This window comes from Rhinolophus sinicus, linkage group LG01, assembly GCF_036562045.2.
Source record: "Rhinolophus sinicus isolate RSC01 linkage group LG01, ASM3656204v1, whole genome shotgun sequence".
Taxonomy (NCBI): Eukaryota; Metazoa; Chordata; class Mammalia; order Chiroptera; family Rhinolophidae; genus Rhinolophus; species Rhinolophus sinicus.
In genome coordinates, this window is record NC_133751.1 from 29794753 (window position 1) to 29808750 (window position 13998).

General features: G+C 33.4%; 1 protein-coding gene across 3 annotated transcripts in view; it reads right to left on the bottom strand.

Annotated features, from left to right (window-relative positions):
* The window catches only part of KPNA4 (karyopherin subunit alpha 4), a 53363-nt gene that overhangs the window by 23815 nt on the left and 15550 nt on the right, over nt 1–13998 (bottom strand). For all 3 annotated transcript variants that reach the window (XM_019731942.2, XM_074327200.1, XM_074327204.1), the window contains 6 exons: nt 5381–5425; nt 4455–4544; nt 4315–4344; nt 4172–4224; nt 969–1064; nt 370–455 (listed from right to left, as the gene is read on the bottom strand). In XM_019731942.2, coding sequence (XP_019587501.1) covers nt 370–455; nt 969–1064; nt 4172–4224; nt 4315–4344; nt 4455–4544; nt 5381–5425 — 400 coding nt within the window. The remainder of the gene's footprint in view (nt 1–369; nt 456–968; nt 1065–4171; nt 4225–4314; nt 4345–4454; nt 4545–5380; nt 5426–13998) is intronic.

Here is a 13998-nt window from a genome sequence, read left to right on the forward strand (position 1 = left end):
ATGTACAACAATCTACATTTATTCAAATACAGTCATGTCATCTTCTTATGAAACTCATCGTCATGACGTACTAAATGCGTCCATCTGGCTGACGATCTTAACTGGGGCTTATTTTCGTGGTAGGTCTTATTTTCGGGGAAACAGTATAATTAGGAAGTGTCAGATTTAGAAGCAAATTAATTTTTAGAAATAGAAAATGTCAGTCACTGGTAAAGATGATCAAAGTAATATACTTAAGTTGGCCTCTTTCAGCTACCTTATACGTTATTAAATAGCTATTATTTTATATTAATAGCTCTACTCTTTTTGTAGAATCACTTTTTTACTTAAAAAAAAAAATCACAATTTTATCTTTAATAACCAACTTACTGGACTGAACTACTGCTTGAGTTTGTTCAGAGGTTCCAGATGCAATGTTTGTCAAAGCCCATGCAGCTTCAAACTGTAAAGAAGGACTACAAAAACAAATACTTTTAAACAGTAGGGATTTTTACACTTGCCCAACTATCTACCAACCATTCCTCCCCTCTAGAGCATTTCAAAATTATTGAATATTTTGTTTCAAAAGGTATCTATGCATCCAGCACTTCTTCTAAACCTCCAATGGCTATTTAAAATATCTCTTGCATAAAAAACATACAACCTCCTCAGGTGTCCTAATTTTTAGTAAGAAATCTTTAAGATACCTGCACATTACTACTCAAACAGTTTTCTCAAGTACCTACCTGGCCAAACTATTGCTTGTTAATTTTCAGAGCTCAAAGGTTACATGTATCATTCTCAAGTTCCTTTTTGACCTTTACCTTCATCTCTTGGTGTAAACACACCTCGCATTGTTTTTCACTTTGGCTTTTCAACTTCATCTTGTAGCCCTTTTCTTTTTTATCTAAAGATCACACTAACTACTAGAAAATCTTACCTTCTGTAAAGGATAGATCCTAAATTATTTCTTAAAATAATGTACTTACTTGTCATCTCTTTCAAGACAATGGACTAAAATAGGCAATATTCCAGATTTTATTAAGTCATCAATTGGTGGATTTCGATCGCTGGACAAAAGTTTCCTACAAGAAATACACACATACTTTGTGAGACTTAATCACATATAATTACCATATTTTTTCCATGTATAATGCATACTTTTTTGCCTATATTAGTGAGGAAACGTAAGGATGCACATTATACATGGGTAGTACTAATTCCATATCTAAAAACATATATTCTTTTATTTATGCTTATTAGTCAGAAGTGTAATAAATAAATGCTAAAATTCCTTTACAATACAAAAGACAAGTACCTAAATATAAACAAATAAAAATTTGAATCAAAAAATTAAACGAAAGATTTTTTCCCCCCTGAAAGTTTGGGCTGAAAACATGGGTGTGCATTATACATGGCAAAATACAGTAAATTCAAATTCGTATTTGATAGAAATTACAACAAAATCTGAATATTTGGCACACTCTTGCTCAAAGTTATTTTTAAATGTATATAAAGCAACCTTTTCTCTATTATAAAAATATAAATTTATAAATTTATAGAGATTAATTAGGAAAAAATGTAGACACAAACCACTTTATCATTTTTTTATTAGTACAGTAATAACTTTATTCTCTCAATAAAGTTCCAAATGTGACTTATAAAAAGACAACTACATGTTTTATGTGTGTTACCTTTGGGCTTAATTTTGAGGTTAGAGAAAAAAAGTGGGCAGACTCCTTGAACATGTCATTTACCTTGCTAAGAAAGGGATTAAGAGGTCACCAAAATATCCCAAATTATTCATAACAGGTCCTACAGAATCAAAGGGCAAGAGCAGGTAGGCTGCTGGTACAGGTTTATAGCTGATGCTAGTGGTTCTGCTGATACTTCATCCTACTGCACATACAGAATCAAAGGTCATAAAAGCTCAACAACATTCTCATCTCAGTAACTAAAGTGAACTGGAATAAGCATAGCAATACATAGGGAAATATCCAGAGAGGCAGCGGAGATATGAAGGTGAACAGGACAGACACATCTTTGCTCTCGTGGTACTTAGTACCCATGTACACATGTGGGAGATTGCAGGGTTAGCTGATGAGCCCTCAATGTGGGTTAATCCACATCTTCACCCATTTGAATCTCCTGCTCTACTATACTGGAGGTGCCAAAAAAATGTATACACATGACTTGTATTCATCTTTGGTATCAGTATATATTGAATATTACAATTTTAATATAGTTTTTCCCTTTCTTAAAATGTGTATACATTTTTTTTTGGCACCCTTTGTATAAAGACAATGTTTAAGGAAGCATAAGATTGTTCCTCTATATAAACCAAATGATGGCTACTTATTCACTCCCCTATCAATGTAAACTCCTTGACCTGGCTTCAAACCACTCCACAAGTTGGCTCCATTTTACCTCATAAATCTTATTCTCTGTTATTCAATAATAGGTCAGTTGTCAGTCCTGCCATTTCAATCTCATTTCCAGGCCCTTCACATCCTATTCTCTGTACTTGGAATGCCCTCTTTTCCGTCTATTCAAACTCCACCTATTCAAAGTCCATTTCAATTTCTATGTTTTTGTAACACCCTCTCTGAATTCTAAATTCTCTGAATTACTGAAAAAATATTTACACAGCATACGCCTACATTTGCTGTGGAGTATCACTATTTTTACAGTTTTGCCTTCCTAATTAGGTTCTAAGCTTCTTAGAGCAAGAATTATACCATATGCTTTTTCGAAGTATTTTCCGTAACACACAGCACAATTCTAAGCCCAAAGTAGGAAATAGCCCAGTATTTCTTAAGGTACCAGAGTTAATAAAAGAAAAATTTTTTATTACTCCACTGGACATTCTTAAAAGAGAAACTGCCTTTTTCCTTTGAATGCATAATGGTGTAAACAATATCTACAAAATATAAAATCAACTTTTGTGTCCTAGTCTTGATTTGTGCTAAGGTGCCAGCAGTTTTACTCACAGCTGCTTCTGTAACATCAATGTAAATTTTAACACAGTGAAAAAAGGCAAAGTCTTGGAATCATTGTGAAAATAGGTTTGATCTTGTATAACCCCCTGAAGCTTTCTCTGGATCTCCTAGGGAAATTTTGAGAATTCCTGCCTTAGGGCTTTAATTATCTTGCAGAACTCATATTAAGAGGAGCTGCTCACCTCTGACAATGGTGAGCACATGTATCAATTTCTTGATCATTCCTCCTATAAACATTATTTTGCCATTTTGAGGCATGAAAACTTCTGTGATTTTCTTAATACAAAACACAGTTCTAAGTTCTTTTACCTGTAGTGGGCAGCACTGTAATTCTGTAAGTTTCTTATCTGTTCTAGATTATTTGAAGTGAATACACAAAAGTAGGAAAACTCTATAAACACAAAGGGATGCATGCACTGGATAAAATATTGGATGGACCTGTGAAATCTTTTTCCACTTTTGACATTCTATAACTATGATCAATTTCTTGCTTAACTGTCTTTCCTACTGCTAATCACAACACAGAATTATTCTTATATTTAAAAATATACAATGTGACCACTATATTGTGTACTATGATACAACCATGTCTTCCCCAACTATTTAATACAAAGGTCTCAGCAATAAGTTTTTCTGGTTCTTCCCTTAAAAATAGGAGAGCATAGGTTTTATAACAGAAATATACAAAATAACAGTATTTCTACCTGGAAAGAGAATCGGAGTCTTTGTAGCCCTAAACCTTAACGTCCACTTGCCTATATACTGCTATATGTAAGCTTATAACTCTACTGTTTGATCAATATCCTCATATTGTGAGAAGAAATAGCTACCTCTGGGCAGGATCAGAACAATCTGAGATTTTATTAAATTAAACCTATTAATCAGTAAAAAGTAAAGCTTTATAAATAATGTCTTCCTATTAGTCTATAGCAATAACCTGTTAAATCAACTTTTCCCTAAGCAGCTGTACATATCATGTATACTAAAGCTTCAGTGTATTTGAGTTTAGAAAATTGCTACAAAATTTCAATACTCTCAGAGAGTAATTTTAAAAGTAGATTCAGTTGGTCTATGACTGTTCTTATTGTTTGTCTTCAAAGTTAAGTATGAGTGACATGACCATGTAGTGAAAACACGCAACAGAACTCCTGTGTAAGTTATAAAATTTTATATGTCCTCAAAATTTAACTTACCTAGCAGCTTGAACTGCACTTAATTGAATTCCTTGGTTATCACTTGAAGCATTCTATAAAAAATAAAAGTTTCAATGTAGATACACAATAATTTAACTAAATCCAAGAAATATAATAAAAAGAGGAAAAATAACTCAACTTACTTGAACAATAGCTTCTAGAGAGGTATTTTGCTAAGAAAAACGTTAAAGAGAAAACTAAGTTAAAAAGTCACCTTAAAGTTCTCTGTTTACGTAACATCGTTCAATGGCAGTTTTAAATGACCAGAATTACAGTAGCTTACCACTCTATAATCGCCATCTATATCAGAGTCTTCACAGATATCTTCATGTGGTACATTCCTTCTCTTTAAGAGATGTTCGTCTCTTTTATTCTTAAAAAAAAAAAAAGGCAAAGGAAAAAAAGAACTCTAGTTAAATAAAAAAAAGACAAATACTTTCATACAAAGGTTAGGCAACCCTGTGCCTACAAAGTGAAATATGAAGTGCCTTTTGAGACTAAAATGCAAATGCAGAAAATTAAACCAAATTGTGAACACCTAATCAACACTAATTTGAGCCCCAAACCCCAAATACTACATTTTTAATGAACCATGACCTATGTACAAACTAAAGAACAAAAAATTTTGATTAAAAAAGACAGTGTACAGTTTAAGCCAGAACCAAGCACATATTCATTGAAAAGTACTAAATCATTTTATACATCATCTGGGAGCTTCTCTTTATCACCTAAAAACAAAGTCTAAGTAAAAGTCGGGCAGTTTAAAATCAGACAAAAATCAACATTGCCTTACAAAAATCAAGGGTCACTTTAATTTCACTTAAAATGTTTTGGAAAAATTTAAATGTTCACTTAAATGTTTGGGACATATTCTCAACTACTTTAATACTGAAAAGTTGATGAAATTTCTAAGTAACAAGTTCCTTTCAGGGCATAACTACTACTGTAAATAGGAGTATACCTATGACTTATACTTTATATAAACCACCAAAAATTACAGAAGAGAAAAGCATTTGAAACTGTATCTCTGTTTTTGGACAGTGGTCAAGTTGTATCTTGCCAACTTCAATAGCATGTCAAATTTGGTCTTTTGGTTTTCAAAAGAAAAAGAAATGCTAAACACTTGAGATTAATATACATTTGGTATCTTCTGTATTTGCTGTAATGTTGTTAGAATGCTTAGAAGTACCCAATATTAATCAGACTTACCTTCCTTAATTCAACCACAACTTCATTTCGTTGTCTTCTCATAGTCTACAAGAAATTAAAGAAAAACATTTTTAAAAACTACAAATTCCATCACCCAGAGAAAACCATTTTAACATTTTGATGTACATCTCCTAATCTTTTCGTTAGTTATGTATCTATATAAGGTCATATTTTACTCATAATAAAGATCATATTATATTATATAGAAGATTTTCTATCTTCATTTCACATTCACATTCTCAAATATTAAAAATTTCTTTGAAATTAATAGATCTATAATACTGGATATATACGTTTTAAAAACTAATATAAAATTATAAAGCTACAAAGAATAAAAGAACCCATAATCTCAACCCCATATGAACCATAACAAGTTAAAAATACATGTACAAGGTTAGTAAACTCAACTGCTTTAGAAAAAAAGATGGGGAGCCTCCTGCACATTCAGTCTTTCTCTAAAAGTAAACACTGGTAGATTTACTGTGATTCTAACACACTTACCTATTAATTCAGTTCTTCACCTTATTTTTACTTTATTTATAGATTTCAGAGATTTCCCATGGTGGTATACGCAGACATACGAGGTGTGATAAAAAAAATACGATGAATGTTTAAATTTTAAAAAATTTATTACAGTAAAAGACACATTGCTATTAATCCCCCCCAAAATATTCCCCCTCGCTTCGAACACACTTATCCCATTATCCCTGCCACTTTCTGAAGCAGTCTGGAAGTCCTCTTCCATGAGTGTCTTTATTTAGTTGCGCTGTTGTGGCTGCCTTGATGTTATGAATCATTCAGATTTTGGAGAAGAGCCAGAAGTCGCACAGTGCAAGATCTGGACACACCGCAATGTTTTTATTTGACAGAAATTGCCATATACCAGAAGCGATGTGTGACAGGGAGTGTTGTCATGATGGAAGATGATTTGTGGCACACTTTAAAACACACCTTCTCTCAACCGTAGCTCACACCTGACTGACTGTAACTAACAAGTTGAAACTTGTCAAACATTGTTACTAAGGTGCTACGCGCCACTTCCTGTCTTGAAGATCCCTGCCTTTTCATTGGATGGCACTCGGCAGCAGCATTCTCCATAGTTTTTGATCAATGGTAAAGCTCCGTGTCAGACATCGCTTCTGGTATCCGGCAATTTCTGTCAAGTAAAAACATCATGGTGTGTCCTCATCCACCTTAATATCGGGTTTGGTGCTGTGCAACTTCTGGCTCTTCCCCCAAATCAAAATAGTTCAGGACATCGCGGCAGCCACAACAGCACAACTAAAGACACTCATGAAAGAGGACTTCCAGCACTGCTTCAAAAAGTGACAAGAATGATGGGATGCGTTCAAAGCAAGGGAGAGAATTTTTAGGGGGGTTAATGACAATGTGTTTTTTACTGTAATACATTTTTCTTTAAACATTCACCATATTGTTTGATCACACCTCATATTTCATTCGTTCTAACAACCACATAATTATTCTATCATGTACTGTAACCATTTCTTTCTATATATGGGTTCACCTCATTCTTTCTAATGACTGCATATGCCAAGACAGATTAAGTGGCAAGGGCAAGTCACAAAATAATACTTAGGAGTCTAATAGCTATTTCAAATTTATGTCCAAAACCAAACTTCTGATCTTTAACACATTTTTTGCGGGAAACGAGTAAACTCGTCATATCGCCTCTAGTTGGAACTGGCAAAAATTTTGCAAAGTAAATAAATAGAGACCTCTTTTTAAACTAAAACACTGAAAGTTTCATAGAAAAATATCAAATAGATCGAAAGATATGAATATTTTACGGAAAGTCTAATTTTGGCGAGAAAATGTCAAAAAAGCCCCGCGTTACGACGCGATTTGACGGGAAAATGCCCGCTTATTAACAAGCATATATACTCTATGCCATCTCATATGGTTTATATGGGGAGTAATATGGGTTCTTTGTACCTTTGTATTTTATAAGCATGCTACTGTTCAAAAAATTTATGATACATACAATATTATAGGTCTACTAGTAATTTCAAAGAGAATTTCAGCAAATGGCAACTCCATCCTTCCAGTTGCACAGACCAAAAATCTTGGAACTGTCCTTGATTCTTTTTCTCTCATATTACACATTCCAATGTTAGCAAATCCTATTGGTCCAACTTTCAAAGCTTCTCTGAAAGTCCAACTACGTATCACTACCTCCTCTGCGACAACACTGGTCCAACTCACCTTATCCCTCTCTTAGATTATTGCAGAAGACTCCTAATTTGCATCCCCCTTCTACTCTTGCTCTCCATCTTCTTCCCCAGTCTATTCTTAGCATGGCAACCAAAGTAATCCTTACAGGGAATCTCAATTTTTGGGTACCATGGACTCCTTTGGGAGCCTAGTAAAATCAATGGATATCTTCTCAGACAGTGTTTTTAAAAACAGAAAAGAAATATGTAAGATTACAAAGAAAACCAATTATATTGGTATATAGTTGTCAGAAATATATAAATATGAAAACAAATTATAATATATGTGCTTCATTATCACATTAAATGAATGCAGCAGTGGGTCTAATAACGACTATAATTTCAGAGTAATGATGACCAAAAAATGGTATTTCAGGATATCTTGCAACAATACCGTGATTTTTATTGATGGCAACAGGTCACAGGTAACTTTAATAACTACTGAAGCTTATCATCTACATCATTAAGTATGGACAAAAAAGGGGTTTTCTATGGAAAGTAACCTCACAGGAGGATCTCATCCTAAATTCCTAACTGGGCAGGTCAGGGTGGGTAGCCAGGCCTGAGGCACATAACTTTTTTAGTAAAATGTTTTTCTTTGCCTAACGCAAAAACTGTTTCTGTGCATTTAGGTTAACATACCCTTTAAGTGCCAGGAATAATAATACCCCTTGAAGGCACAAACATCCTCAAGAAAGCACACAATCTTAACTATCCTGTAATACAATCCTGCCTTGCTTTCTCCCACCCTCACATAACCTTCCTTAGCCCCCCCCACCCCTTATTCCAAATGCATAAAAGAAACTGCAAAGTTACTATCTGGAGCTTTTGAGGTCTTGCTTCCTGGCAATTGTCATCAATTTTGACTCAAGTAAAATAAGAATTCTTTACCCTCCCCAGTCACTGCCTCTCAGCCCTCCACTCATTCTGCTGTTTTCTCACTAACTTTGCTATCCCTTTAACACACTGGAAATGCTCTCTCTTCAAGGCCTTCATTATACAGCAACTCCTAAGATGGACTCCAGAGCCAAACTGGGTTCAATCTTTAGCCACATTACTTACTAGCTCTCCATGCATCAGTTTCATCTATAGAATGAGGATAGAAAAAATACCTATTTCATAGGATTACCGTAAGGATTAAATAAGTTAATATATATGTAAAGTGCTTAAATAGTTCCTAGTATATAGCAGTATATGTGTTAGCTATTACTATTACTGCCACTATTTCCTCAGGTGGCAATGCTCTTCCCTTACTATCTGCAGTACTTACTCTCTCATCTTCAAGTCTTTCAAATGCCTTCTCTGCCTGGTTTCTCCATACCATTTATCACATTCTAATGTACTATATGTGACTTTATTTGATTATTCCCCACACACCCCACCAGAATATAAGTTCTCTATACAAGGAATAACATAAGTATTATTCCTCTCAAAATGTACTGGTTAATCTTATATGTGCGGAAATCTTTACTTCAATTTTGGACCAAACCAATTAATTATATCACTAAGTAACACTTTGGTGATCATTTTGAGGTTTGGTATGGAGAGGGATTTTAAAAATACGAAGACTCAATTTTTAAAAAATATTAATCAGGCTGCAAAATGAATGAAAACTAGTCAAAGTACGTATTACAAGAGTTTCAACATTCATTATAGTTTAACCATCATAGCCTTAAGAGGTAAAAAGAAACAGTTTCTTTTTTACAAATAAGGAAACTGAGGTTGAGAAGTTAAATTCCTTGGCCAAGGCCACAGAGATAGAAGTGGGATGATAGCCAGGATTAGAATTCAGTCTCATACAAAGCCAATCAACCACTAAGCAATACTGTATCCCAGAAGTCTTCAAGTCAAAGAGTTCAAGCCAATTTTAGAGCCTACGGTTCATACTTAAGCAAAAGTACCATTATCCAGACAATGGGCTTTGAATTGCATCACAATACAAAAACAATAAATAACTCTAGTAAATAACAACAAAAAAACTATGTTCTATATCTCACACAGAAAATAAAATGTGTAAAATATACTATTTAAAAGATTGTTCAATAAAAGGTAGACTTCTGAGGGACAAATATTTTCAGTCTAAGAATTAAAGTTTTTATTAGTAACTACTCCATCTAAAGAAGTAGGATTAAGGTATGTGGGCTTTAACTTCTTTTTAATAAAGCAAATTATTAAATCCAAAACAACTGCTTATTTACTGCATACAAATATTTTATTTACACCAATTTTTTTTCTTCCCATTACAGTGCATCTTATTTATTAAATTTGAAGTTTCTGATAACTTGGAACGAACAAGGATTTATCAAACCAATTTAACACTGTAGTTGTGACATAAGCCTCAGGCTACGACGACTTACAGAAATTTACTTGCAAAATAAGAGATGTAACAATCTCTTTATTATATAGAGCAAGAGAGCAAGTTTTCTTCTCTTGGGGAAAAGCTATTGTCTCAAGGTAAAGAGAAGACTGAATGACACAGTAGAGAGACACCCTATGCACCAGCCTGGCAGCATTTACCCATGTTTTTTATTGCAAAAAACAAATGCCTTTAAAGTGGTATTAGATATTTAGACATTTTCAACTCACAACTCCATCTCAAATCAAGAAGGACTTTTATTTCTCTGGAGTCCCATGAAAGGGGGCTTCTTTTTCTAAATCTTTTCTTATCTTAAAGAACAGGGTTTTTATATACTACATGTGAATATGATAGTTGTGAATTCACATGACCTACACTGATGCAGTGAGCTGTCAATTCGAATTCCAAAAGGCTGCCAAACTGGCCAAAGGCTTATTTATAGGCCAAAGCACTGTCTAAAGGACAAAGCTGTATATGGGGGGTTGAGGTGGAAGGGGGAGGCAGAGAAAGGGACTGGGTAAAGAGTAGAGTTCAGACAGATCACCCAGAATTTGTATATATCTTTGCTTGTAATACATTTACAAAATTCTAAATTCAGGCAAAAGGGTAGGTGACATTGTCAAAATATTCAAACAAGTGAATCTTACGGAGCACAGAGGGCTACTTCTATCTTTTAAAAAATGCAGTTTTTAAATTTAACGAATAATTACTGTGTGTCCACCACTATGCTAGGGTCTAGGGATTAAACACTTTTTCTGCTCTCAAGGGTCTAGTACTTTTTTTCCAATTAGTGGCTACTTAATTTCTAAGTCACTTTTTACTAATGTATAGTTTTTCTTTAAAATTCTAAAAACTATTAAGACATGATGCAATAATAAACCGAACAATATGAATGTTTTAAAATTTTCTGAGTAAAAAGTTTGAGTTTAGATCAGTAAGGACTCAATCTAACTAGAGAAAAGTATTTAAAGAAAATTCTTTCTAAAGTTAGTCATACAAAGGATAAGGAATATAATGCTTTGATTTTATTTCATCCAGCCTGATCCCATCATACCCTAGGAACGTTAATACTTAGGTAATAGCACAAAAAACAAAAGAAAATAAAAATTTAAAAAATTAATCAGACACAAGATCTTTTGTGGGGTGATGGGATATATTCTAAAACTGGATTGTGGTAATGTTTGCACGACTCTGAAACTTGATTAAAAATCATTGAATTCTATGCTTGAAATATGTAAGTTTAATGCAAGATAAATTACATCTCGATAAAGCAATTTTTAAAAGTTACACACACACACACACACACACACACACACACACACCTCCCCCAAAATGGATTACTACTGTATTACTATTTAGAGCCTTCTGGAAAGCATTCACTCAATCATTCAAATATTTATTAATCACCTATTTGCCATCCACTAAAAAGTACAAACATGAACCAGGCATAGCATATCCATAGCCTTAAGGAGATAATACTTTTATGACACAAAAAAATAATAAAATAGTAATAAAGCCTTAACATTTAGAAAACAAGAGTGCCAAACACCATTCTAAACATGTTATTTGATTTTACTCATTTAATAAATGAATTATAATGTTCACACTGCTCTTGACGGCAGAGAAACTAAGTAATAAAGATGAAATATGAGCTGAATCTTTAAGACTGAATGGAAATTAATTTAGAGACAGGCATTCCAGGTAGAAAATAGAGCACATACAAAAAGAGACAATTATAAAAGATGGTACATGCAGGATCTGTTGAAGAATGTCAGAATCCAGGAATGGAAAGGTAGGCAAGAAGCCAAATCAATGTCTGGAAAAGCTAACCCACACATTTTCAGAGAAAAGTGAGTTACTGGTGTTTTCAACCGAAATGGTCATCACATCCTAAACATATTTGGTAAGTACAACAGCTGTTCAATCCAATAAATATGGTAAACCAAATGCTAAAAATATGCAAGTCTATTTTCCAATTCCTTTCCTATTTCTCCCTCCTTTCATTTCCTCTTGATCTCTTCAGCAGCCCGCATTATGGTGCTTATTTATGCCTTTGCCAAATACTATATATGTTGTCAAATTGCACGTGATTAGCAAATAAATCCCAACTTTACATATATGACAATAAAACAAATTTTAAATGTTTATTGTCAAATGCTTACTTAAACTGTAGATTTATTTCTCAGCGAATAGTATTTGCTCATAGTAATAGAGAAAAGTTGTAATTAGCACTACTAGTGATGGACAAAAGTCTTCATGAGCAGAATCAAGTTCTTATCTACAACAAGTAAACACTATTGATGATTAAGAAGAGTTTGAAAGTAAATTCAGAGCAGGAGGTCAGATTTAACCTTGGCAAGGCTATTGGAGCAGTTTTAAGAAGTAATTCTAGTCTATAAGTACCATACTTTAAAATGACCCACTTCTAAATTATAAGCATTGAAACTTAAATTATTAGTACAAAAATATAATTTAAAAATCACAAAAAAAGTTAAGCAACTGTTTAACAGTTATTAACTCCAAAGAATAAGATTACACTAGTTTCACCATCTACTCAATATTCAAACAATATGGAAATTTATTAAATTCAAAAGTTAGACATATCTACATATTTGGAAAAGTCACAAAATGTCTGAAGAAAAAGTAGACTTTCTGGCATTTTCTATATTCACCTGTTTTGTATAAGATGTGTGCTGTGTGTATGTGTAGATAGTGGAGAAAACACACGCATACATACATAAATCTCCTCCCAAGATGCGTTACTACTATACGGCTATATCACTTTACTAGCATATGGCTCCCAGTTCCCACTGTACCTTTAATTACCACAATCTTAAGCAAATTATCATGTTTGGGGGCATTAATTCCCTCATCTGTAAAGTAAGGGGTTTTCAACAGATCTTTTATGCCTCAAAAAAACTGCATCAATTTTATTAACTTCAAAAACCAATGTCAAAGAAATATTTAATTGCCATTTGTACAAGTTACTATGCATGGCATAAGAATCCTAGAAAAATCATAGCTCAAAATTGTAAACAATGAAGAGCTATTTTGTGGCTCTGGTACAGTAGCTTAGTGTTTTTACATTTTGAACTTTTTGCTTTAAATTGTGTGTGTGTGTGTGTGTGTGTGTGTGTGCATGTGTTACGTGTTTGTTGTTGGTGATGAGGTGTCTGGTAGGGAAAGAAAAATGGTTAAGTAATGACCATAGGTTTGGTGAGACACATATAACCTTCTTAGAGATGGGAAATGCTGCCAAGGTAAACTTTCAGAATCACTTACAGAGAGCGATTAAGGACAACACACAGAGAAATCTGCCATACTAAACAAACACATATTTAAGTTTTATATGAGCAAAAGGGAAGGTACTTCCTTCCCTTTTAGCATGATTGAATTATATGGAATTGCTCAAATGCTGGCAAGAATAATCATTTCTCTTCAAAGATTTTAAGTACTTCACAGAATAAAATTTCAGGAAATGACTGAAGGACACGTTGAAGAAAACTCAACACAAGGGAAAGACATTGGGAAAAATCAGAGGATAAGAAACAAAATGAGATTCAACCAATTAAGAAAGTCAACAGAATCCAAGCTTTACACCACTGCTAAAGAAATGATTTCTCTGCTTATTTTATGCATTCTCAGATGAGAAAAATTATTTTTTCCATTTATAAAAACAGTAAGATTAAAATGAAATAGGAAAAGAGAGATTAAGGAATGTTTTTCTTATATGTTATACGAACATAATTCAAATTCACGCTTTTGTTACAGAAAAACTATACAAATAGCATAAGATTTTCAACTAGAAAGAACAGCAATCATTTAAACCATCTCTTTTATAAAGAAAGGAACTGAGGCCTAGTGACTTCCTCAATAGCAAGGCTCAGCTTATCCAGCCCCAGTCCAATGTTCTTTATACCACAATACACTACTTTTTCATCTTAGGTCCACTGTTATATATCTCTTCAGATAATCTACTTTTCCTTCTTTTTATTTATTTTCAGAACATTATTTTTTTTGGTGAAGTTATA